This window comes from Zootoca vivipara, chromosome 2 (genome assembly GCF_963506605.1).
Source record: "Zootoca vivipara chromosome 2, rZooViv1.1, whole genome shotgun sequence".
NCBI classification, from domain to species: Eukaryota; Metazoa; Chordata; class Lepidosauria; order Squamata; family Lacertidae; genus Zootoca; species Zootoca vivipara.
Window position 1 is genome coordinate 82,497,458 of NC_083277.1, and position 23,112 is coordinate 82,520,569.

Sequence of the window (23,112 nt, forward strand, 5' to 3'; positions counted from 1 at the left end):
TACAGTTTACAACTCATCTCCCTTTTGTTATGCTACCAAAACTTCATAGAGTAGGTTGCACAGGGTGCTGTAAATGTGGACTGTCATGAGATCCAAGTGTCACATGCAGGGGTCAGCAAACTTTTTCAGCAGGGGGCCGATCCACTGTCCCTCAGACCTTGTGGGGGGGGGCGGACTATATTTTGGAAAAAAATATGAATGAATTCCTATGCTCCACAAATAACCCAGAGATGCATTTTAAATAAAAGGACACATTCTACTCATGTAAAAACATGCTGATTCCCGGACTGTCTGCGGGCCGGATTTAGAAGGTGATTTGGCCGCATCCGGCCCCTGGGTCTTAGTTTGGGGACCCTGGTCACATGATTCCTTCACCTTCAGTTGAAGCTCAACCTATATTGGCCTGACCCACATCTCAACTATTTGCTCCTCTGAACTGGACCTTCCTGAGCAACTTTCCTATGATTCTGGAATTCTCAAAACATGATGTCTGATTCTAGGGAAAGATTGCATATTATAACAGACTTTAAAAAGATTTAAAGACAAACTGGGTCAGAGAAGAGAGAAAGATTGAGAGATAGGCAAGTGCCAGTCCAAGCACCTAGCTGGCACACAAACCACCTGGGAATTGGTCCGGCTATTGGGTATCTCTTCCGGGCGCCCTGGCTCTGGGCTCCAGGTTCCTGTCTTCTGGAACATCTCTTGCGCTCGTTGTGTGACCCAGGATTCACTTTCTTTAATTCCTCCTTCCTGCATGGTCCTGGAGCAGAAAGAATAGTCAGACTATAACAAGTTCCCGCACAGTCACAAACAGAGACTGATGACACAGAATCATTAGGGATGTGGAAAGGCAAAGTTGCTACAATAGCTGCCTTGTCAGGTTTCCTACTATTCCAAATCCTAGAGTTTCCCAGCTAAGTAAACACATCCTGAATCTGATAGTTTCAGGAACTCTTATACCTGGAAAGCATACAGCAGGGATCAATCATGTACAGAACCAAATCAGGAAAAAAACCCCCCACTCAAGTTGACATAAACGCCCTTGAGAATATTTAGTAAAGGCTTGTATACAGACAACTAAAGCAGAAAATATCTATAAAAATACACTGTAGTGTTTCTGGGCTGGGGACTCCAGTTATATTTATTGTTGTGATAATTATTGTGTGGGTTTCTAGTAATCTATGGTGATGGTTCTACAAAGGTGCCTGATTCCGCACATTCTATTTCTGAGATATCTTTTCGAATATAGCAGTCCTGAAAGCTATATTGATTAAGACTCACGTTCCATCCCCTTGATCCAGTTGTGAGGAAGGGAGAGCATTCTGTCCTGGGCCACCTTCCTGGGATGGGGATGCTAGATCCATGCGCTGGAACATAAGGGGTGTCCGATTCTACAGGAAAGCACAGAATGATGCACAAGTTGGTATTTAGATATCTGTTGGAAAATACATGCAGCTATTAAATAGCTTCTTTTCCTCGAGTAGAAGTTCAGACCATTTGAAAAGCTGTCAGTGACAAGACAATCCCTGCATGCTTCGAACTGTGAGTGAAAACTTGCTCACAGACGGATACATTGCAAAAGGAAACTGGGATCAATGTCAGAGGGTTGCCGTGATGAAGAGTGGGCCTATTGGCTTTACTGAGAAGCCAGACTCTTCCCTCTATCAACTATCAATTGGCAGCTGTCATTTCATCAGGCTGTAGCAGGGTAGGTGGGGAGAGAGGGGTTCTCGGGCCGCTCCACTGATGCAGCTGAGAGTCTAGCAACCATTGGCTCTTCCTTGCCTTGAACTGGGCATTATAAGAACTTGTACTTAAGAACTGGCACTGAAGTTTGAGTATTTCCTCCTTGGCGGGGAGTCCCCCCCCCCCTGATTTTACTTAGCTCCAGTTCCTTCACAATTCCAAGAAGGCATCTTGAGATTCTCCTCCAACCCTGCCTTTGATGCACACTGCATCAAAATTATTCAGCACATGTACATCTGCATGACTGCACACATACAACTGCACAAATAAAGTATCACACATCCCTTGCCCCCCCACCCCAAAATACATTAGTTCAGGGATCCGTGGAAATCAAACTTACAGCATAGACATAGAATTGGCAAAAAAGAAAGAAAGCTGGATACTGAGGGATCTTTTCTCAAACCATGTTTTATGGTTGCCACGTACCTGCTCCTCCTGTATGGCCTGCAACTTCTTGGCCTTACTTTGGCGGTAATATTCCATGATCATCATGGCTGCATAGATTTTGCCCACTGTCAGATCTGTAGCTTTAGGATGAAGAAAGCAGAAAGAAAACAATACATTGCTTCAGCTTATTCTTCCCTTAGGTTTGTCTAAAGGTGAACTCTGCCCCTCAGTTTGGGCTCAGATTTCTTGGCTGGTGGGGTGCCATCTCTGTAAGTCTGTGTGTGTTTGCGTGTAAAATTGTTAATTTCTTCATGGGTTTTGCAGTTGCAGCTCAGGTAGACACCTGAGAGTAAGTTCCCAAATTTAAACTGCTAGTCTCAAACACCACATGGAGAGTTGATCATGGCCTCATTAGCCCTCTTTTGGCTAATGAACACACGGGGCATATGGATAAGTGCATTAGCTCTACCCTCTTGCAATCATTCTAATCACCCTCTACAAGTTGGAGGGTGATATGCTGAAAGGAGGAGCATTTTCAAGAAGGCATATTTTAGAACAGCTCTTTCTCCTCTGTAATAAAATAATAGGAAAGGGATTTATTTATTTGCGGAATTTATATATATATATATAAAAATATATATATATATAAAATGATTCATCGATATTATTTTTTATATTATAAAATTTATACACCGCTTGATTGTAAAAAACCTCAAAGTGGTTTACAAAAAAGATGAAACAACAAATAATCAATAAGAATTCATAACAATTTAGGACTTTCAAAAATTAAAATAAAAAAATCACAATATACAAGTTCCTTTACCTGAAAACACCTGCTGTCTGACGGCTAATTAAAGAGAAATGTCTTTACCTGACATCAGAACCTGCTCTGCATTGATACCTGTCTGATCTCGAGGAGAGTCCTCCAGAGTTGTGGTGGTATGACCAACAGCACCTATTTCCAAGTTTCAGTCAACCAGGTATCCATTAATGGTGCTACTACCAACACAGCCTCCCTGACACATCTCAGCACATGGGCAGGATAATATTGGGAGAGGTGCTTTTTTTAGTTAATTAGGGCCCATGCCACTCAGAGCTTTATATGTCAAAGTCAACTGTCTGAACTGGGCTTGGTGACATATAGCCAATGCAGATGCTTTAAAAAACTGGCATTCTGAACTAATGACAATCTTTGAACTGGGTTCAGGAGTTGCCCTATCTAAAGTGCATTACAGTAGTTAAGCAAGGAAGTTACTAGGGTGTGAATTAGTGTGGTTGTGTGGCAATGTCCCTCCCTCCCCAGAAATAAGGAACAAGACACAGTGAAGTAAGTTTAAGTGGGTGAAAAGGCCACAACTTTATTGGTTAAGGATGTTGAGCGGTATTGGCTTAGGCATTGGACCCTAACCGACTATATCCGACTGTAACCCGTGTGTTACAGTCTGGGAGAAATTAACCACCAGAAAGGAGCCCAGTGATATGCATCTACTGAGACACCTCCTGTGGCCACCGTTGGGGGGTGCCATAAGGCCCTGACCTCCGTAGGCCCAGGACAAAGCTACCGCCCCCGGAACCCCTTTAACGGGATTAAATCTCCAATTTCGGGCAGAGGATGACGTAATCTGCCCCCCATTCTTTATTTATGCAAATTTCCAATTTCCAATACCCTGTTTCTCATATTTTAAGACATGCCCATAAAATAAGCCATAGCAGGATTTTTAAGCATTCAAGGAATATAAGCCATACCCCGAAAATAAGACATAGTGATAGGCGCAGCAGCAATGCCAGACGCAGCAGGAGGAGGAGGAAAAAAATAAGACATCCCTTGAAAATAAGCCATAGTGTGTGTTTTTTGAGGAAAAAATAAATATAAGACGTGTCTTATAATATGAGAAACACGGTACCTAACCGCCACTCGTGCCCCAAAGGCTCGCCGCCAATACCCTCACACCCGCAACCAATGCTCCGACCCCCTAATTATGTCACCTAACCAAATGTCGTTTCCTTGGGGTGAAAGGTGTACTCCGTCCTTACGATAAAGGGCTGCTTCAGTGCGTACTAGCTCTGGGTGGGAAATTATCTGACCATTCAAATCTAGGACCCTGTGTAATACAAATGAGTTCAATAGCCTCCTGGTTCTATTCAATGGCTTTGAGCAAAGCCCATCACGCCAAACGCGCCTCTGCAACAAGGCGGACCACAGCAACGTCATCCCCGGAAAAGAAGCCAACAGCTTGTCAAAGTCCTCAAAGATATTCCATTTCAAGTCCACTGCGTTTCGATACGCCAAATCATTCTCCCCCAGCTGTATGACCAGCGCATGGGGGGGCCCAACTGAAGCAGCCCTTGCCAAGACAGCAGGCAGGAGTTCTTTCCACTGCATTCCGCGCCTGGCGATCCACGATACTTTGACAGTTTCTGGGAGGCCGAGATCACTCCCAAGACTGGTTTCAATTATTTCACCGCCAAGTTCGTTCCTGGGGTCAATATTGATATCGCCGATGCGTTGTCTCGTTTCCAGATGGACCGCTTCCGCTCGCTGGCACCGGAGGCGCAGCAGTGTCCAGAGCCATTCTCGGAGTCCCTATGGAGCCTTGGGAGCGAGAAATCTTGAAGGGAGTATTCGCATCGGTTGCCCCCTCGACACTGAGCTCTTACAAACGCGTTTGGACTGAATTTTCTAAATTCAGAAATAAGGGTCCCTCCCCTTCACCTTTGGGCCCCTCACGGAGGGGGAGGTCATGCAATATGTAGTTCACCTAAGGGAGTTGGGCCGTGCGGCCAAGACACTTAACATACACATGGCAGCGATCTCTTTCTTCTACAATCCCTGTACTCCTCGGACCCTTGCGATAACTTTCACTTGCGCAGGGCCATGGAAGGTTGGCGCAGGCTGCAGCCGCCAGCCGGTGACCCCAGGAGACCCATTACATTTGACCTGCTGTGCAAGATTCACAGTCAATTGACGTCCCTTTGCTGGTCCCCTTATGAGGCGAGCCTGTTTTCCGCAGCCTTCTCTCTAGCATACTTTGGGGCCCTCAGAGTAGGAGAAGTAGTATGTGAGGACCACCCCGATGGATCCTCCCGAGGGATCAGGATGCAGGATGTATCCCTATCTAGTTTGTTAGCAGTAGTGCACATTTGCCGTTCTAAAATGGATCAGCGGGGGTTAGGGGCCACCATTTGCCTCCCTGCAGCAGGTGGCCAAGGCCCTTGTCCTGTAAGGGACCTCAGGCACTTCCTATATCTGAGACCGGCTGGCACAGATCCACTGTTGATCCACCATGACAGTTCTAAGCTCACGCGCTCCTGGGTCACACGGGTTTTACGCAAGGCCCTCTCACTGTGTGGCGTTGACCCGAGCCAGTTCTCCACCCACTCCTTTCGTATCGGTGCAGCAACCTCCGCGATGCACTTGGGCCTTTCAGCTGAAAGGATTCAAGAACTGGGAAGGTGGAAGTCCAATGCTTATAAAGGATACCTGTGCCCCACCTCTTAGCCGCAAGCCCTCACTCCCCGGTCTGCCATCGACTGATCCCCTGTCTGCCATTGTTTCCTTTCCAGATGGGCGCCACATCAATGTGTGGATTGCGGATCACAGCATTTTGCCAGACATGGCCATATGTGATGAATCAGCCATAGCTGTCAATAACCACTACCTCAGCCTTCAGTGACAAGGTGGCATTACAGAGTAACTTCAGACTATGTACTTTATCTTTTACAGTGGGGTGGGGAATGTGTGGACCATGAGCAACTCTTGTCCCACCATGGGATCCAAGTTGATCCATGAGGCTGTTTTCCTCAAACTATGCCCATCTGTATATCAGTTGACATCACTGGGTGACAGCTGATGAGCACAGTTTAGTCCTGCTGAGTGCTGCTTTACCTGTGGGAATTCCCTGTGGGAATATCCATGTGGAAATAACACAGTTCTCTCCATTGCCAAGATGACATTGCAACAGTAAACATGGGCATAAAGAAGTGAGTATCTGCATGAACTCAGTGTGGACAGAATGAATATTACAGGCAGGGACAATAACGACCACTCTTACATTTATGAGGGGTGACCAGGAGATCCAGAGTTTTCTGGGAGAGGTTGGGCCAGATTGCCATCATTTCCTTCCTCAGCTCAGCATCCATTTGCTGTTTGTCAGCGCCCCCTGGAAGATGTAAGCCAGGGATGAGACACAACAAATAAACACCTGGGCACCTGATCTCCACTTTCTCCCCCAGAAGTATTAGAATATTTAATCTGTTTCTCTTGGATTCTGTTAATTCACTGGTCAATATTGAAACCAAAATAGAAAAGAAATATTAGGGCGGATCCACGTCATACCTTTAAAGTATATTCAATGCACATTTAAAGCATATGACTTCCCCCAAGGATTCCTGGGAACTGTAGTTTTCCCTTACAGAGGCATGATTCCTAGCAGCCTTAACAAACTACAGTTCCCAGGATTCTTTGGGGGAAGTTGTGTGCTTTAAATGTGCATTGGATGTGCTTTAAATGTATGGTATGGATGTGCCCCGTCGCTGTTACAGCCAATCTATATCAGAGTTGAATAAATCACACTTCACATTGTAGGTGATAGTTGGTATGTTTGACCATTGCTGACCTCAACATTTCCTGGTACACAGAAAGCTGGCAAGTCAGAGAGGATTCTAGAAGTTTTCTCCTTAACATTCTAAAGTTCTATACAGTGGTACCTCTACTTACGAATTTAATGCGTTCCGAACGCACATTCGTAAGTAGAAAAAAATTGTAAGTCGAATACCATAGGAATGCATTGGGAGAAAAAATTCATAAGTCGAAGCAACCCTATCTAAAAATTCGTAAGTAGAAAAAATCCTATCTAAATCGCATCCAAGATGGCGGACAGAGCTCCATTCGTAAGTAGAGTTATTCATAAGTAGAGGTACCACTGTATCAGAATATTCTACATCATTATTATTGTTTTTGGTCAGGGTGCATTCCATACCACTCAGTAAGATGACTCCTTGCACGTAGATCAGAGATGGGGAACCTCCATATGTTGCTGGACTCCCATCATCCCTGACCATTGGCCATATTGGCTGAAGCTGAGTCAGAGTCCAGCAGTATCTGGAAGGCCACAGGTTCTGCAACCCTTATCTGCATATTAGGAGAAGTCTTCCTGAGAGATGTGGAATGCACTCTGGGGCATTCTGCTCCATGGGAGGTTTCTGTGCTCCCTGACCTCACCTGGGTGGGGCAAGGAGACAAATAAAAATAACCAGAAAGATCTCCAACCCAAGCGAGTCAGAAAAGGGGCCTTGGAGCTTTTAATAATGACAAGTACATTTCATCCTGTGTAAAACTCTACAGTGAAATGTTCCTTGGTTTTAAAGGCAGTATCACTCTTCTGATGGGTCTTTAACATAACTGCCTTCTTCATGCACAGGGCCGGCCCTATGTGCAGGCTGGGTGGCGCAGGGCACCACTGCGCCGGCCCACCAGGAGGGCGCCGCGAGCTGTGCACACCCGCTGGCCGGCCAGTCCGCCGCGCAGCTGCGCCCACGGCAACTGCGCTGCGCCTGCCCGCCCGCCCGCCGCGCAACAGTGCCTGTGGCAGCTGTGCTGCGCTCGGCGCCCACCGCGCTGGGAAATGGGGCGGGAGGGCGCCGGAGGGATCCGGCACATCACGGCGCCAGGGGCGCTTAAGACGGCCCTGTTCATGCATAGGCTGGTACTGGGAAGTTTGATCAATTTAAGAGGCAGAATGCCTACCCCTTACTCCTCCTCCCTGGGGAATATCTGGTCCAGGGAGCCTTGTTTCTCCTATAGGCATTTGCATACATATTATGTATAATGTATCGTCTATATAAAAGAACTAGCAGGTACTATAATTGTGCTATATTGTTTTAATATTCGATTGGAAGCCACCCAGTGTGTGGCTGGGGAGAATCAGTCAGATGGGCGGGGTACAAATAATAAATTATTATTGTTATTGTTGTTGTTGTTATTATTATTATTCAGTGGTAGTAGTGTAGCTAATGAGGTTAATCTGAGGCAAAATTATTGCTAATTGAAAACTTTCCCCAGGCTTTTCTTTCCAATATTTAATTTAATTCCCCAGAATTCTCTAATCTGTCAGGAAAGAAACTGCTCTCTCTTGCTGTGTTTATGGGGGTGTCACTTGCCTTTGGCAATCTTGATGTCAAGTGCAGTCCGGATCAACGCCATGAGGGTAGAATTGAAATGGACTGTATTGTCGTCTGCCACAGGCAGGTCCATACGAAGTAGTCTCTGCAGAAACCCAAGCAGAACGGTGTCATCTCACAACTCCCCACCACCCAGGTTATCATGCACAGAGGAGTATATGAGCTCTGGGGAGAACTCTGAGTTCAATCACTTTGTCTTGCATCGAATCCTCCTACTCATGAATTAACCTCACTTCCCACCCAATTTCATGAGGACCAAAGCCTAGTTGCAATATGTTAATATCTGAATACTCGGCTCTCATCACACCTTATTTTGCTTTCACCCAACTGCTTTCACCCATCTGCTTATTTTGCTTTCACCCAACTGCTTTCTTTGTGGATTCCACAAAGTATGTGGATTCCACATCAGCTACTAGAAGAAGGGCCCGGAAATAACCCCATAATAACTGTATGGACCTGGTTGCACTCCTAAACATGTTGCTTAGAAATTCATTCCACTGAGATTTACCTTTAACATTCTGCAAGATTATCTACTGGGTTTTTGCCAATGACTTTAGCCAGAGATGATTGTAGTCTGAAGGCCTCTGCAAGGAGACCCTTATGTTGTCTGCATTAGACTTGGAGACAGTTTCCTGGCTTCTGTTCTAGCCCACTGTATCCCAATCAGTTTTCAGAAATAGGAATATTCTAGACTCCTAGCTTGGGTCACTAGAGCTACTCTCATCCCCTAGCTGTAGATGAGTCCCATGTGTCCTATCCAACTAAATCTCTCATGATGTAATCTCTCCTCTCCAGAATGTATCCTCTTCTGAACTTCCACAGAGTTCTCCCCAAAAAGCTCATTGTCTATATAAAAGTAAAAAAGTGTAAAACAAAGGAAAATCTCAAATAAAATCCCATCTATCCAAGACAGCAGTAGACAGCAGTGGTAAAGGGATAGGGTCCAAGAAGAATGCACACATTCAACAGAGCAGGTTTCATCAAATGCGCAAGACTAGAGCATGCAAAAAGAGCATGCAACATGCAGCACAGTGCAAAAGCATGCACAGAGAACACGTTGAGACTCATTCATAGCTCTGGTATAGATTGCTCTAAGGGAGAGATCCGGATTGTGGGCTCTTGGTGCAAAAAATGGGTGCGTCCTTAAGGTAGAAAAGAAAGAAATGAAATTGACAGACTATGGGCCATGTGCCATTCCTGAGCCAAGGCTGTGGGCTGGAGATCACACAAGATGCTCAGGGTGGGGCTTGACCAGCTAGTGCATTAGCTGAGATAGGACCAATGGAAATGGGGGTTAGACGGTCAGGGTCCTTGGGGTTCATTAAGTGGATGTCACTGAACAGAGGTGCACAGAATGACAGATGAGATCAAAAACTCTGAAGGAAGAGGAGAAAGAAAGAGGGAGACACACATATAGATGATGGTGATGATAATGATGATGACACGTTAAGTAGGAAGATCCCTCAGGAATCTGATGTCCAGAAAACCTGTAAATCTTGGGAGAGCAGCCTGCATTAGACTGAACAGATCTTCCTCAGTGCTTCGTACTTGGGTATTCAGAATTTCCTCCTCTTTGGCAATTTGGTAAGAATGCTGCCTGTGCCTTCACATTACCTTGTGTTTCTGAGCTGTCCATGAACAAGGTACATGGCCTGTGCATCAAATCCATTCCTGTCACATAACTTAATTCAACCTGTCAGAAGATCTTGCAGAGTCAAGCCTTTGTTTTGGGCCATATGCAGGATCTGTTGTGGATCCCAAAGGTGAGGCACCTCATAAAACAAGATGAAGCAACCTTATTTTCCTTCTCATCCCTTAGACCTTTTGCAATGCATTCAGAATTCACAGAGGACTGGGTTTGGACTCTCTGGACTTTTTTGCAGTTGACCAAAGGTTTAACAGTAGTTGTAGAAATTATATTTTTGCTTTACAACCAGAACTCAATAGCCACACCTCTTGGTGACTACCTCACTCAGGGTTTGTCAATTCTTCCACTTGTGCTGTGCATAGAAAGCATGGGTCCAAGAAGTTTTCCTTTGCCCTGTTCCTTTCCAAGGGAAAACATGCTCTTTAGCAATAGATTGGAAAAAATGGAAATTTGGGGAAAATCCGAATTGTTATTTGCTCTGATTGAGCCCTAAAGAGCAGTTTTCCCTGGAGGAAAGCAGCAGGACAAGAGAAAGTGTGGATAAACCCTCAGGATTCTGGCAGTCTACAAGACTTTATCCACAGTTACCATTTCTCCTGCTCTTTCCAGACACAGGTTTGCACTCAAAAGCTCCACGTCCAAGAATTGTTGGGTCCCTGCCCCCCCCCGAAGCTTTCCCTGTGAAAACCTGCTCTTTAGAACCCAATCAGAGCAAGCATCAATTTGGGTTTCCCAGCAGATTGCTCTTTGCTCTGATTGAGCTTTAAAGTGCGGGGTTTTGCAGGGAAAGCGATGGGGCAAAAAAAAGAGAGAGCACTTGAATGCGGTGTTTTAAAGCACAGACTTTGCCTGGAAGAAGTAGAGGAAATAAAAGTGTGGATAAACCCCGAGTGTTACTTTGCTTTTATGAATGGCATAGGAACTGCTATACCATGGCTGACCTCTAGTAACAATGGATTCATATGGATGGGGCCAGCAGCATAGTTACCTCCCACAGGAGCAGTGACCTGTCCCAGGACCTGCAGAACTGTTATGGGTTTGTAAGCTACCTTGCAGCTTCCACCCACAGAATCTTCCTTTAAATGTTACCACACTGCAGCTATTCTTATTCTGGTATCACAAACTGTGATATTAGGCCTGAGTGCAGCAGTTGCTTGTGGCTCCCCTCCTCCCCACACCCATGCCACAAGCCCTTCTTCCAGAGTCATTCTATACCCACTTTCCCTCTATTGTTTTGCTGCATTCAATTCCCTGAAGAATTTATTGTAGTGACCCAAAATATCTCAATGCAAACCCAAACAAATACAAAATGTTATAGAAATATTCATACGTATTTGTATTGTTCATAAAGAAATCCACTTATAGTTTGTAGTTTCCGCCTACTGAATTTGAATTTCTGTTTGTGTGCTTGTGTGTGTGTTTCAATAGCACAGAATTCACTGTGCGCTTATTTGGGGACAGCACCCTAGCTTTTCCATGCACTGGAGCAAGCATGGATTGCAACTGTAAGGGAGATGAAAGAGCCAAATCATGTTAGCCATAGTGTATGTAGGCTAATGATTATGAAAATGCCAATTCCATAGGAGAATTGGGTCCCTTGGATTGCTGTCTCATGCAGAAGAAATCCTGAGATCTCTGTATGATCAGGGACAGCAACAGTGAATAAGGGATAATGGTGGGGGTGGATGGATACAGGCAGCAATTCTTTACCAGGGCAGATATGGCACTCCGAAACCCCAATTCTCTTCCCCACAAATATGTAAGGGAACCGCAGAACAAATTTATCTCTCTCTGGTTTTCTGGACAGCTGATGCCATGGTTGAATGAACCAAGGGATGTATGGACAATGGTAGCAAATGGAAAGGACATGGAAGATTTACAGAGGAGTGGGCCATTACAGAGGAGAGAGATTATTACAGTGTATTGCACTGAAAACAATATTTTTACTCAAAGGGTTTTGTAAAGCTGGGAAGTAAAGCACAGATATGGAAATGGCACAGCTAGGAATGAGACCTATGAGTCTTGACACCAACCAAGGCCTCTAGCCTAAAGTTCATTTACCTTGAGCTCCACACACCACATTCCTTCTCCCATCTCTTCATCCTCCTTTCACCAAGCCTATGCTAATCTGGGATTCCTGACACCCAAATGCAAGCTCCTGCATACAGTCTCCTTTGAAACCAGATGCCTTACCAGGCTACCAGGGTCTAATGCACTTTTCCTTATGTAAAAAGTCCACATGGTACAAACGAAGCTTCCCTACACCAAAGCTAGTCAATGTAGAACCCTCCAGATGTTTTTGGGCTACAACTCCCCAAGGCAGCTATTGCTAATAGTCAGGGATGATGGGAACCATAGTCCAAAAACATCTGGAGGGTACTAGATTTTTTACCCCGTCCTACCTAATTGCTTGGCCTTATATGATGAGCTTAATACTGCCAATAACCACTTTTAACAACTCCATCTGCATCAAGGCTAATTAGATTTTTGCTCCCATTCAAAAATGATTCATCAGTGTGCTGCTCTTCTCCAGCCATAACATGATCCTTGCAAATCATCCCATGACCGGACGGATGGACTGCAGTGCGGACTCACAATGGTTCCATATCTTCCTGTGACTCTCCACAACTTAGGACTAGATTTCAATATTTCGTTGAGAAGTTAGCATAGTGGTGGCATTTTCAAAACATGGTCACTTGTGCCTCCTGTCTGAAGAATAGCAAAAATGCAAGAGGTATTCTGCAAATGCAGCCTGCACCCCAACTGCAATACCACCAAGTCTCTTCAAATTCCTCCTAAGGAATTTTGTTCTTCTCTGACCAGCATGTACTTAGTTGAGTTGTGGTTGTTTTTCTTATCCTGGGGTTGTCACAATTAACTGAGCATGAAAGTAGTTAGATACCAAGGATGACTTTCCCTCTAGGTGGGAAAAAGGGCTTAGCGTAGTAGTACAACAAATTATTTGCCAGCAGAAAGTATTGGATTCAATCTCTGGCATTTGTGGTTGAAGGGTCCCAGGAAACATAAGCTGGGAAAGGCATTAGCCCAATACCTTCTGTCACTCATTTGGGCTAGATAGACTTGATTTACTCCAATTTTGCATTTTTTTATAGAATTGTAGAGTTGAAAGGGACCCAAAGGGCAATCTACTTCAACCCCCTGCAATGCTCCCTTTTGACATTTGTGTGCAGCAAACTGCAGTTACTATGACTGTCACAGAATATTTAATTTGTGTGGAGGGGCCCCCATCTGTATCAGCACCTTAGCAAGTATGGCAATACAGTATAGTTTGTTGGTACTCACAGGCTGTAGCTTTACTGTTCCAGGAGACAGGATATAGGTCAGTGGTGGAGTATATGCTTTGTACATAGAATGCCCCAAGTTCATTTACTTGCAAATGCAGTTAAAAGGATGAAGAAGCAGCTGATGGGGGTAAACTTCTGCCTAAGACCTCGAAAAGCCATTTCCAATCCAAGTAAATCAGGTAAGCACATGAAATCCAGAGTGTTCATAGATATATATAAATATATTCAACATTGAGCTGACTATAAATGTGTTATGTGCCTGAAAGGGCAGGACAACATTTTCTTTGTAGCCTTTCAAATCTTCTAGATGTTAACTGGTGGCTGGGTTTTTTAAAGCACATTTTTTTACCTTTCACGTGCCCTCTTTCCATATCATTCCACTAGCCAATGTATTGCTTCTTTAGTTATAGTATATATTCAAGCCAAATAACTCACATTTCCATTTAGTAGCATATAGTCATACTCAAATTATAATAAATGATTGCAGATCTCTAAGAAACTGTAGCCGATTTTGCATTTTCATTGTCATATTCGTATTCAGCACCTCAAAATCTATAAGAAATGGCTACTTTTATCTCAGAGGCATGACTTTTGTCAAAAATCGTTATACAGTGTTATCAGCCTACGAACTCTTCTGCCTCTTTGGCTGCAGGAACTGAGCGAAAGGAGATGAGAGGCAATACTGAGAGAGCATTTAAGTATCCAAGAACTCAAGAGCTGTGACGAAAAGATGAGTGGAAAGAGAACACTTGGTTTCCCACCAATGATAGAGGAACAGAATTTGGAATTTCAACAGTAACAATATCAGGTTGCAGTTCTGCTTATAGTGGTCCTATAGATGAGAACTTTCTTTAAAGGTTTGGGCAGGGTTTTTTCGTTGTTTTTTTTTTAAGTGTGTATGTTGTAATTTCTTCAAATCCAAAGCAATCACCAATGGCAGGTTAGTACAGCAAAAAAATGGAGATTTGCATTGAAGAGACAGTCCATTGCCCTTCTGGGATGGGCAGCTTTGCAGGCAGGCCCCAAGCCACTCTCGTGAATTGGCATATGGCAGGCTGGATTGTTCTCTGCTGCCAAATTGACCAATGGCAGCAGGGCCTTGTGGGTTTTCCCCTGGGCATGGGAACAACTGTCCAACGGTGGCACTTGACCCTGCGCTCAGTGCCAAGATAAATAGGCAGCCTGCCAGCCATTTGGCCTCTTCTTCCTTTTAATCAAACTGTAGGAAGATTGAGGACCTGATTTTCTATTCAAATATAAGCTGGCAAAGTACCGGTAGTCTGGTGGTGCAAAGCAGTGACTGGATAATTTATTTTCCTGAGAGCAACTACCATGGAGATTCTTCACTTGTTCAAGCCAGCTAACTGACAAATGACTGGCAAATACGTTTTCCAGCAGCTTTCATGTGAAGATTTAATTGTCTGACCCACATTGTAGGTGTGCTGAGATCAACGTAAGACAAAATCAAACTAGAAAGCATTCTTGTAACCTCCATGTGTGGGGTCAAAATATTAGCATCAGTTTTTGAAGCAATCATTAAGAACTGGGGTAGTTGTTAAGAACCAGTATGAATGTGACAAATTCAGCTTCACTTTTAGCCCAAATCTCAGAAACAGTCATGGTTCAACGAAAGTCAACATTCAATTCCTTATGGAGTTGCTGGCAGACTTGCACTCTTTTGGAGATTACACAGAGGCACTGGTTTATAAATCAGGGTCTCCTCACGGAGCCTATTGACATGCCCATAATTAACAAAGCAAGACAATTTATACTAAAAGTGGGTGTGAATCTTGAATTACATGGAAATCGCATGCTAATAGCTTCTGCCACTCGAAAAGTGACAGAAAAAATCAGTGTGAAAGGTACATACCTGCATTATCTTTGTTCCTGTTACAATGGATGAACTTAATTAGCTTAAAATCTATGATCTGCATATTTATCATGTTCAGCATGTTTTTGTTTTTTTAATAATGTCAAAGATGTTCAGGATTCTATGTGCCGTTGGCACAGCAGTAACTCCAACTTATGGAAGAAGATACTTGTGTTTACAGACAACATATCCTCCCTGCATCTGTGCAGGATGAGAGCATTCTCCATGTTGGCATCCATTAGTCTTGCGAGTCAATGAAGCGCATATCCAGGGGTGAAGTCAAACTCTGCGTTAGCAGCACTGAAGTGACATTCCTGGGGCGGAAGCCTGGGCAGTGTGTATGGATGAATGACAAATTGTTTGTGTGTGGAGTGTTTCTCCAACTTCGTGTAGGCAGACAGTGTGGTCACATCTATACTGCACTGAAACTTGAGAGTTATTTTGTCTGCTATATTATTATGTGATGAATAAACTGCAGGAATGAATTACTGGGCTCACTTTTAAGAAAGCTGAAATTTAAAGAGAAACCTAAAGTCACAGGACAGGTGAGAGCCTGACATCATATCCAGATTTTGCCTGTCCTGCAAAGATCAGACAGATATTTGTGCATGAAACATAGCTGAATATATAGCTGAAGTGAAAACTTCATTGTAAGATGAACTCAATAATTTTTGGTCCTTGATTCTGTATTTGATCGTAATGTTTTTAAATTTAATTATATTTTTTGTGACTTTGAAATTGTCATAACTTTTGGCACAGCTTATAAAATCTAATAAAATTTTGGTTAACCTTTCTTGATCTAGATGGTTCTACTTACTAGGAGGCTGAGAAGAATGAGAAGATCACATTGATTTTGGTGTCTACCTTATACATCATGATAGAATGATCCTTGTTGAAATGTCCAGCTCACAAAGTTTTTATTTGGTTCAATATGAAGAACCGGCCATTGCAATTTTGTATCTCTGACAGAACAGTTTGATTTCAATGATCATCTTTATGCAAACGACATTCAAGTTTATCTTAAAATACACTATATAGAATTTGTTGTCTTGTCCTGCAAACCTTCTGTTTCTTCATCTGACAAATAATATACTTGTCATTCCTAATTTCATTGTCTCAAGTGTTCTTTTTTACTGTCCTCTCTCATTCTCAAATGTTCTGTTTCTAATTCAGGTAGGTGTTATATTTTAACCTCACCAAAATTTACACGTCTCTCAGTTGATGCTTTAACTTCTCAGCTCTTCAAAACTCTTCCCAGTCTTGTCCGTCCTTATTTAACTTCTTTATATGTCATAATGCTCTGGATAATTATCTTATTTTGTTTTAAGTCACAGATAGTCTTGGCTATGTCTTGTCTTTGATTCTTCTCATTTGCTTCCCCCAATGAATGGAATTCTCTTCCTCCTCTTGCCCATTACACCTCTCTCTGCTTCTCAAAAAAATCACATCCTCCTCAAGACTACTGTAGTAGTCACAGTAGTATCAAAACTTCAGAGTGATTATTGTTACTTCTTCAAGTTTAGTCTGCATGCAGTATTCTCCATCAGACTTACTGCTTTAAAGTAATTTTTCATTTATACATATCGTCTCTATTAAGCATGTTCAACTCATAAGATGCAATCAAACTGGCTGAGAAATTCATGTTTTCTCACTAAGATTATGATCATTCTAAAAGAAGAATAACACCCTCCCCCTGCTCCTAAACCCAAATTAAAACATATCACAAAAAGGACCTACCAAGAGGTTGAAAGAGCTGTCATGTTTACTTCAGTAGCAAGATGCAGTTGGAGACTGATCACACTTCTCTTATGGCTTCCACTTTGCTAACCTAAAAACGCAGGAACCATGTGGGACGGGTAGAATTACATGTGTAGAACCACACAAGCACCAGAGATCAGAAAGGTGTGGTGGCACTAGCATAGCTGTGTAATTCACTCCTCCCATGAGGTTCTTCCATTGGCAGAGCCATGTGAGCAAACTGACCTTGTCTCTCCCAGCACTCTGATCATTTCACGTATGTTTCAGTGCAACGACTGGTCTGATATTATAGTCTGAAGGAAGTATTACTTGCTGTCTGCCATCAGGATACAGTAGTATGATCTTTCATCTGAAAAACCTATTTCAGTTACTGCCTCCTACTCACCATGGCCCTTTCAAACATTCATCTTTACTTACTGCTCTTGCTTGGGTGGATGTGAGTACCCTCTCCCCAAATCTTCCTACATTTCTCATCATATTGTGGCATCTTCACTCCACAGTTTCTGTGGCATCAGACTGCACTGAAACCTTTACTACAGAGTCTATCCCCACTGATAAAGCTGGCAGTTTTATATCTTCCCCCTTCTCTCCACACTAAACTTGCAGAATCCAAAGACCCTTTCAAGTGACAGTGAGCTTTTCAATAGCTGTGCCATGAACCAGCAATAGAAACCCAATGGTTCGGAAGGGTGAAGGAGATGTCACACACATAACATAGAAAATGTGAGAGGGGAAGCTCTGGGTATGAGTGGTAGACTTTGGGAAGAAAAGGAGAAAGAAGATGTAGCTTGATGATCAGCTGCTGAGATGTATAAAAGGTTTAGGGTTAGAGTATGAAGTTATGGAGGAGCAGAAGGGAAAAGCTTCTGATAGGTTAGAACTGCATTGACAGAGAAGGAGGCATGGAGCAGCAGAGAGAAGGGGGCAGAGAAAAAGGTTAGTTGCTGTTAATTCGTCTCTGGTTAAGAGTAGTGAACTACTTCCCCTTAGGTTGTGTTCTTTTGTAGGAAGTTACACCGTTATGGAGGCAGAAGCACTGAAAAGGCATGGGTGTCTGTTTTAAGTTATGCAAAGAGATCAAAAGAGCCATTAGAACAACTACAAGAACTTCCCCACCTCCCTTATTCTTTTATGGGCAGCCGGAAGGGCATGAGAGAGCAATCCCAACTGCAGAATGAACTGCAACCCATAGGCAAGTTGGTGGAGAGAGCCCAAGACTTGAGTCTAACTTTTACCCAGAAGGAGCTCTACCTGGGCATGTGTTCCGTTGCTAGCCTGTACATGTGTAAAGAGGTAATGAGTATAGTCCTATACTTCTAGGCTCTAGTTAACTGGCACCTGAAGGTGAATGCTGTCTGTCTTGCACAAAAGTCTAAACTAGTAAACTGGCATTTAAACCATAATGAAACTCTGTGAAGACCCTCATAATACAAGCCCAATTCTAACAGTTTCAATTCATTTCCAGACAGATGTTTTTCAAGTGTCAGGCACACTAACACCTGCAAGTCATATGCCATGTGTTCTAATCCGGACAATGATTCCCACAAGCTCAAATGGCAGGTTGGTGAGTGAGCAGGCTTAACATGGGTAGCATAGTCTAGTGTACTGAAAAAGGACCATCATTCAAAATCCTATGCAACTTTACACCTTTTCATTATTCAGTATTGTTTCCTAAATTTATCCTTTAGTACTAAATTGCATTATCAGCAATTTAATACTAAATTGCATTATCATATTAATGCAGCAACAAGTGAAATGCAGAAAGTTCGCTTCAGGTTAAGTACGCTTCAGTTTAAGTATTCCGCAGACCGTCTGGAACGGATTAATCTACTTTCCATTACTTTCAATGGGAAAGTTCGCTTCAGGTTAAGTACGCTTCAGTTTAAGTACAGACTTCCGGAACCAATTGTGGTTGTAAACTGAGGTACCACTGTATCCAAAGTCTCCAGGATGCAGGGGGGTGGGGATAGATGGGGGCACTGCCTTTGTCCTTGGGACTCACAGTGCTATTCTTATAAAGAGGTGCCAGAACTCACCACGAACACCTCCCTCATTCTCTTAGAATGGCAATGGAGCCCAAAAGAGAGGCGCCGGAACTGAGTTCTGGCTGGGGGGAAAAACGCCCTGGGAACTCCCAATGGAGCTCCTTAAGGGATGATACCATTTGCTGCACAAATGTTCCTGGGCTTTTATGTTTCTTGACACAGACAGAAGCTGATGTAAGAGCTTACAAGACTGAGCCAGAACCCCTCTGGTTCAGGCACGGGTCCCAGTCCTTACAGCACTTAACATGAACCTCAGCTGTCTAAGAGACAACAAAACAGGAGAACAAACAAGGCACCAAGAAGCTCAGGTACTCACTCCCAGCGAATATTTTCTCCAGTTAACCAATGCTGCAGCTGTAAATTCACTTATTTAACCTGATATACTTGGTTGTTGTTGTTTTTTTTAAAAAAACAACAACCCCAGAAATAGCAGTATGGAGGGCCCCCAAGTTGGTTTAGGATTGCGGATGGGGACGGGGGCAATGGGATGGGGAGATTCTGATCTGGACCATAGCAGGGGCAAAAGCTTAAAGTGTCCCTCATGGTTTTGATCCAGCTCCTCCCTCTGCGTTAGCTGCTTATATTTTTTAAAGCGAGCATAACAGAGAAAATGCATGAATAAAGTCACATCTACTTTGACCCTCAGTCAGTGTTCATTTGACAGAGGGAAAAATTATGAGGACAGTGATTTTCTTACTATCTTGTGATTTTCTTACTATCTTGTTCACATTTAATTTCCTGCTGTTTTGAAATATTGTGAAATTTATCTGGAATTTATCTAGATAATCTAAACCCAGATACAAGGAAATTAACTCATCCCTGCAAATTACCTCCATAGCTGCCAAGTTTTCCCTTTTCTCGCGAGGAAGCCTATTCAGCATAATGGAATTTCCCTTAAAAAAAGGGAGAACTTGGCAGCTATGATTACCTCATCACTGAGAACCAGGGCATGGAGTCTGAATAACGTGCTTCTGCCCTTGTGCTACCTGTGCCACCCCCACATTTCACACTACTTACAGGAGGTTGATCAGGAATTCCTGGGAGAGCTCTGTTCATGCCGTGAAAGACACCAGGAGATTTTGGGTCCTGGATACTGCTGAATATGTGAGGTGCATTCAGAAAGTTGGGAACCACAGAAACTTCATCTCATGGGGGGGATTTTTGTCTGAAATGGATGAGTGTGGGCAAACTTCTAGTTATATGCTACATTGTTCACCTGCATACTGTATATGGGCAGTTCAAGTGCATCATATGCTTTCAACTAATGGGTATAACAATAATTTTCTCTGCAGTGTTCCCTATATTGACACCGAAAGACTCATCAACATGTCATATGTACTATGCTGCAACCTACTCCTGCAATGTGGTTAACTAGATTTTAACAGAGATTCAGGAGCTCCACTACAGTGTTATAGGTCAAAAGGAAAGGTTGCCCAGGTAGAGAAAAACTGATGAATAGATGCACAGGGCTATGCATTTTACTTATTTAGAAAATATTTCAATCCAATGGCACCAGTTCTTTCTGGAGAATGCAGGTAAGGGTGACTAGTATCATTTTGACTCCCCGCACTAGAAGCAGACACATTGGCCTGTTCAAAAGCACTCATACCAGTGCCATTAAATGTGTTTTGGATCTTTGGTCTCTCTTCCCCTTCCGGCTTTGTCTTCCCAGTTCATTTGGGGTATCTGTATTGGCTGGATAGTTTCAGAGCAATCACAGCTGTTTAAATTGTTTGGGGAGGGTGGCAAAGGGAATGGGAGGTGAAACATTTTTAAAGCAATGTCTCTTCTGCTAGATGCAGGAGGACAGGGTGGTGGCACTTTGATGGAGGATTTTGAGTAGGATCATGCACCTTGGAGTTGTTTCTTACCCACCCAACATTTATTGGCCATAATGGAGTCTCTGAAACATGAAACGCTAACGGTACTGAACGGACACACTGTTACTGCTCAAGAAATTGTATTGAGAAGGGGGAAGAAATGTACAAAAATTATAGCTTTTGTATTTTTGTTGTTGAAAAAAAATAATTAAAAATGAAGCTAACTTGAAATATGCCTTGTTTATTTCTTAAAAATTATTCTACCTTATAAGCAACACGGGCAGGGCATTTCTTCCCTAGCCCCAGGGGTGGAGACATGTGTCTCAGCATCTCATACATGTCCATGAAAGTCATCCGGCCCCTGGGAGCAAAAAATTAAAAATAAAAATAAAAACAACAAAAAAAAATTAATAATAATTAAAAAAGGAAAAAATACACAGAAAAATAGAAAAGAGAGAGAGATGCAAAGAAGAGAAAAATATTGGAAATCAATTGGAAAAGAAAAAAATGGAAGATAAAAATGTAAAGATTATTGTGCTGCTTGTCAGCCAAGAGTTCAAATATGCTTGATCTTCATGGACAACTGGGAGTAGAAAGATAGCTCCTCAAACTGTGGCTGTGATCCAGCAAAATGCTTAAGTGCAAGCTCCGTACTTACAGAGCTAGCGTTCCCACTGCAACAGGGAGAGGTTTAACTTAAGCATGTGCCTCCGTCTAGTTTACTCAGCCTCAGGTTATAAATGCAGACCACAATCCTCCATGGGCTTATAGAGCCAAGGAGTGCAGAGTCAGGTCCTCTTAGTAATGAAGATCCACAGAAAGAAGGAGAGAAAGAGAAAGACAGATTGAGATGAGAAAGCCCCTCTTTGCCAATGTGGGAGGAGGGCAGAGTGCAGGAAGAGACGGTGGAGGGAAAGGGGGGTGGAAAGAAGTGGGGAGGGGAGGGGGGGAAATGGCAGAGGTGTCAATGGAGTCTCTGTCCTCCCCAAATGAAGTATTAATGTGCAGAGAGTGGTGGAGGTGAGTAGAGAGAGAGAGACTCATAGAACCCTCCAGGCCTAGCTCCAGCTAACAGCAAGCAAGAGATGGTTCAAGGTAACCGGTATGCTCCATGCGTTACTGGTCTGGGTGGCAGCATCATTTCACGCATTCTGTTGGCTAATTACATTAAATTACTCTTGAAAGTGCAATATATATAGATAGGTATGTGTACAGATATATATAGATATATATATATATGAAATATATATATTAAAGAAATCATAAGCAACATTCATTCCGTTGATGCTAGCAGGTTTTAGTGTAAGTCAAACCTTGCAAGCAACCCTATGAGGGCATTTCTTGCCTAAGCCCAGGGGGGGAGATATTACACGTAATAAACTGTACATATCCTTATAATGAATTCGGCCACTGCAAGAAGAATACACGGGGGTTAGTGCAGACGCTACAGGGCAAGAGAAACACATACACTGTCATGAACACACAGAACATAGCAGGACTGCTGGCTAGAGACCTTCAGTCCAGCCATACCACCCCCCACAGGGCCTATGGAGAAACTGTACATTCCCATTGGCGGCAGCAGGAGGAAAGGGGCCTCTCAGAGCTGTGCAGCCCAGGTTTTGCTGCAGCTCTATTGGGTTCTCCATCAGTACTGGGAAGGAAGATGAGCCAGTACCATTTTCATTAATATATAGGGTGATAGGAGGATAGGGGAATGACACACAACTAGGCAGCATGGTGAGATTTATCAAAGATCATGTGTCAAGGTGAGCTGGGGTCCCAACTTGGGTATTTATTCCATTAGGCATTGCTGCCTTCCTGAAACTCACAATTGACACTTTTAAACTAGTCATTGTGCCATGGACTCTAGGAGCCCTGGGCTTCCCATTCCAACATTTTCCTTCCTTATTAATAAATGCATAGAAACCAGTGCTCAGGCAGGGGCAGACCTGGTTTTCCTGCCCCTGCATGGCACAGGCTCCCTGATGAACACTCCCTCAGCTGGGCTTGGCAGGCTTTGCCAGTTAGGGCTGGCAGCGTAAACAAACACATTAAACCTGGACATAACGGGCATTCATTCTCAACAGGGCACAGGGGTGACAAACGATACCAAGAGAACGCTGGGTGGACCTTCTGTTAGGTGCCAATTATCACAACTCTGCTGACTGTGCCTGCTTGCAGCAGCAGAGTGTTTGGCCTCCTCCCCAGCAAACCATGAAAAATTACAAGAATAGTTACACACCAGAATGGTAGGCCAGGCCCTAGCAGGCACACACATACACATTCTCTCTCTCTCTCTGCCTTACATACATACACAAACACACACACACACACCTCTCTACAGTCAACATTT

At 43.5% G+C, this 23,112-nt stretch overlaps 1 protein-coding gene and 1 non-coding gene across 3 annotated transcripts in view; one reads left to right on the top strand and one right to left on the bottom strand.

The window, feature by feature from the left end:
- The window catches only part of CACNA1A (calcium voltage-gated channel subunit alpha1 A), a 268,936-nt gene that overhangs the window by 24,081 nt on the left and 221,743 nt on the right, over positions 1-23,112 (bottom strand). The window contains exons 39-44 of one of the 2 annotated variants that reach the window (XM_060271756.1): positions 21,024-21,120; positions 8,293-8,398; positions 6,186-6,293; positions 2,173-2,273; positions 1,282-1,391; positions 622-760 (exon numbers count right to left, since the gene is read on the bottom strand). In XM_060271756.1, coding sequence (XP_060127739.1) covers positions 622-760; positions 1,282-1,391; positions 2,173-2,273; positions 6,186-6,293; positions 8,293-8,398; positions 21,024-21,120 — 661 coding nt within the window. Of the gene's footprint in view, positions 1-621; positions 761-1,281; positions 1,392-2,172; positions 2,274-6,185; positions 6,294-8,292; positions 21,121-23,112 lie in introns of those variants that run through there. The other variant, XM_060271755.1, reaches the window with a different exon arrangement.
- On the top strand, positions 8,117-8,231 carry LOC132591806 (U4 spliceosomal RNA). Its single transcript, XR_009557236.1, has one exon. It is a non-coding gene; the product is annotated as a U4 spliceosomal RNA (small nuclear RNA).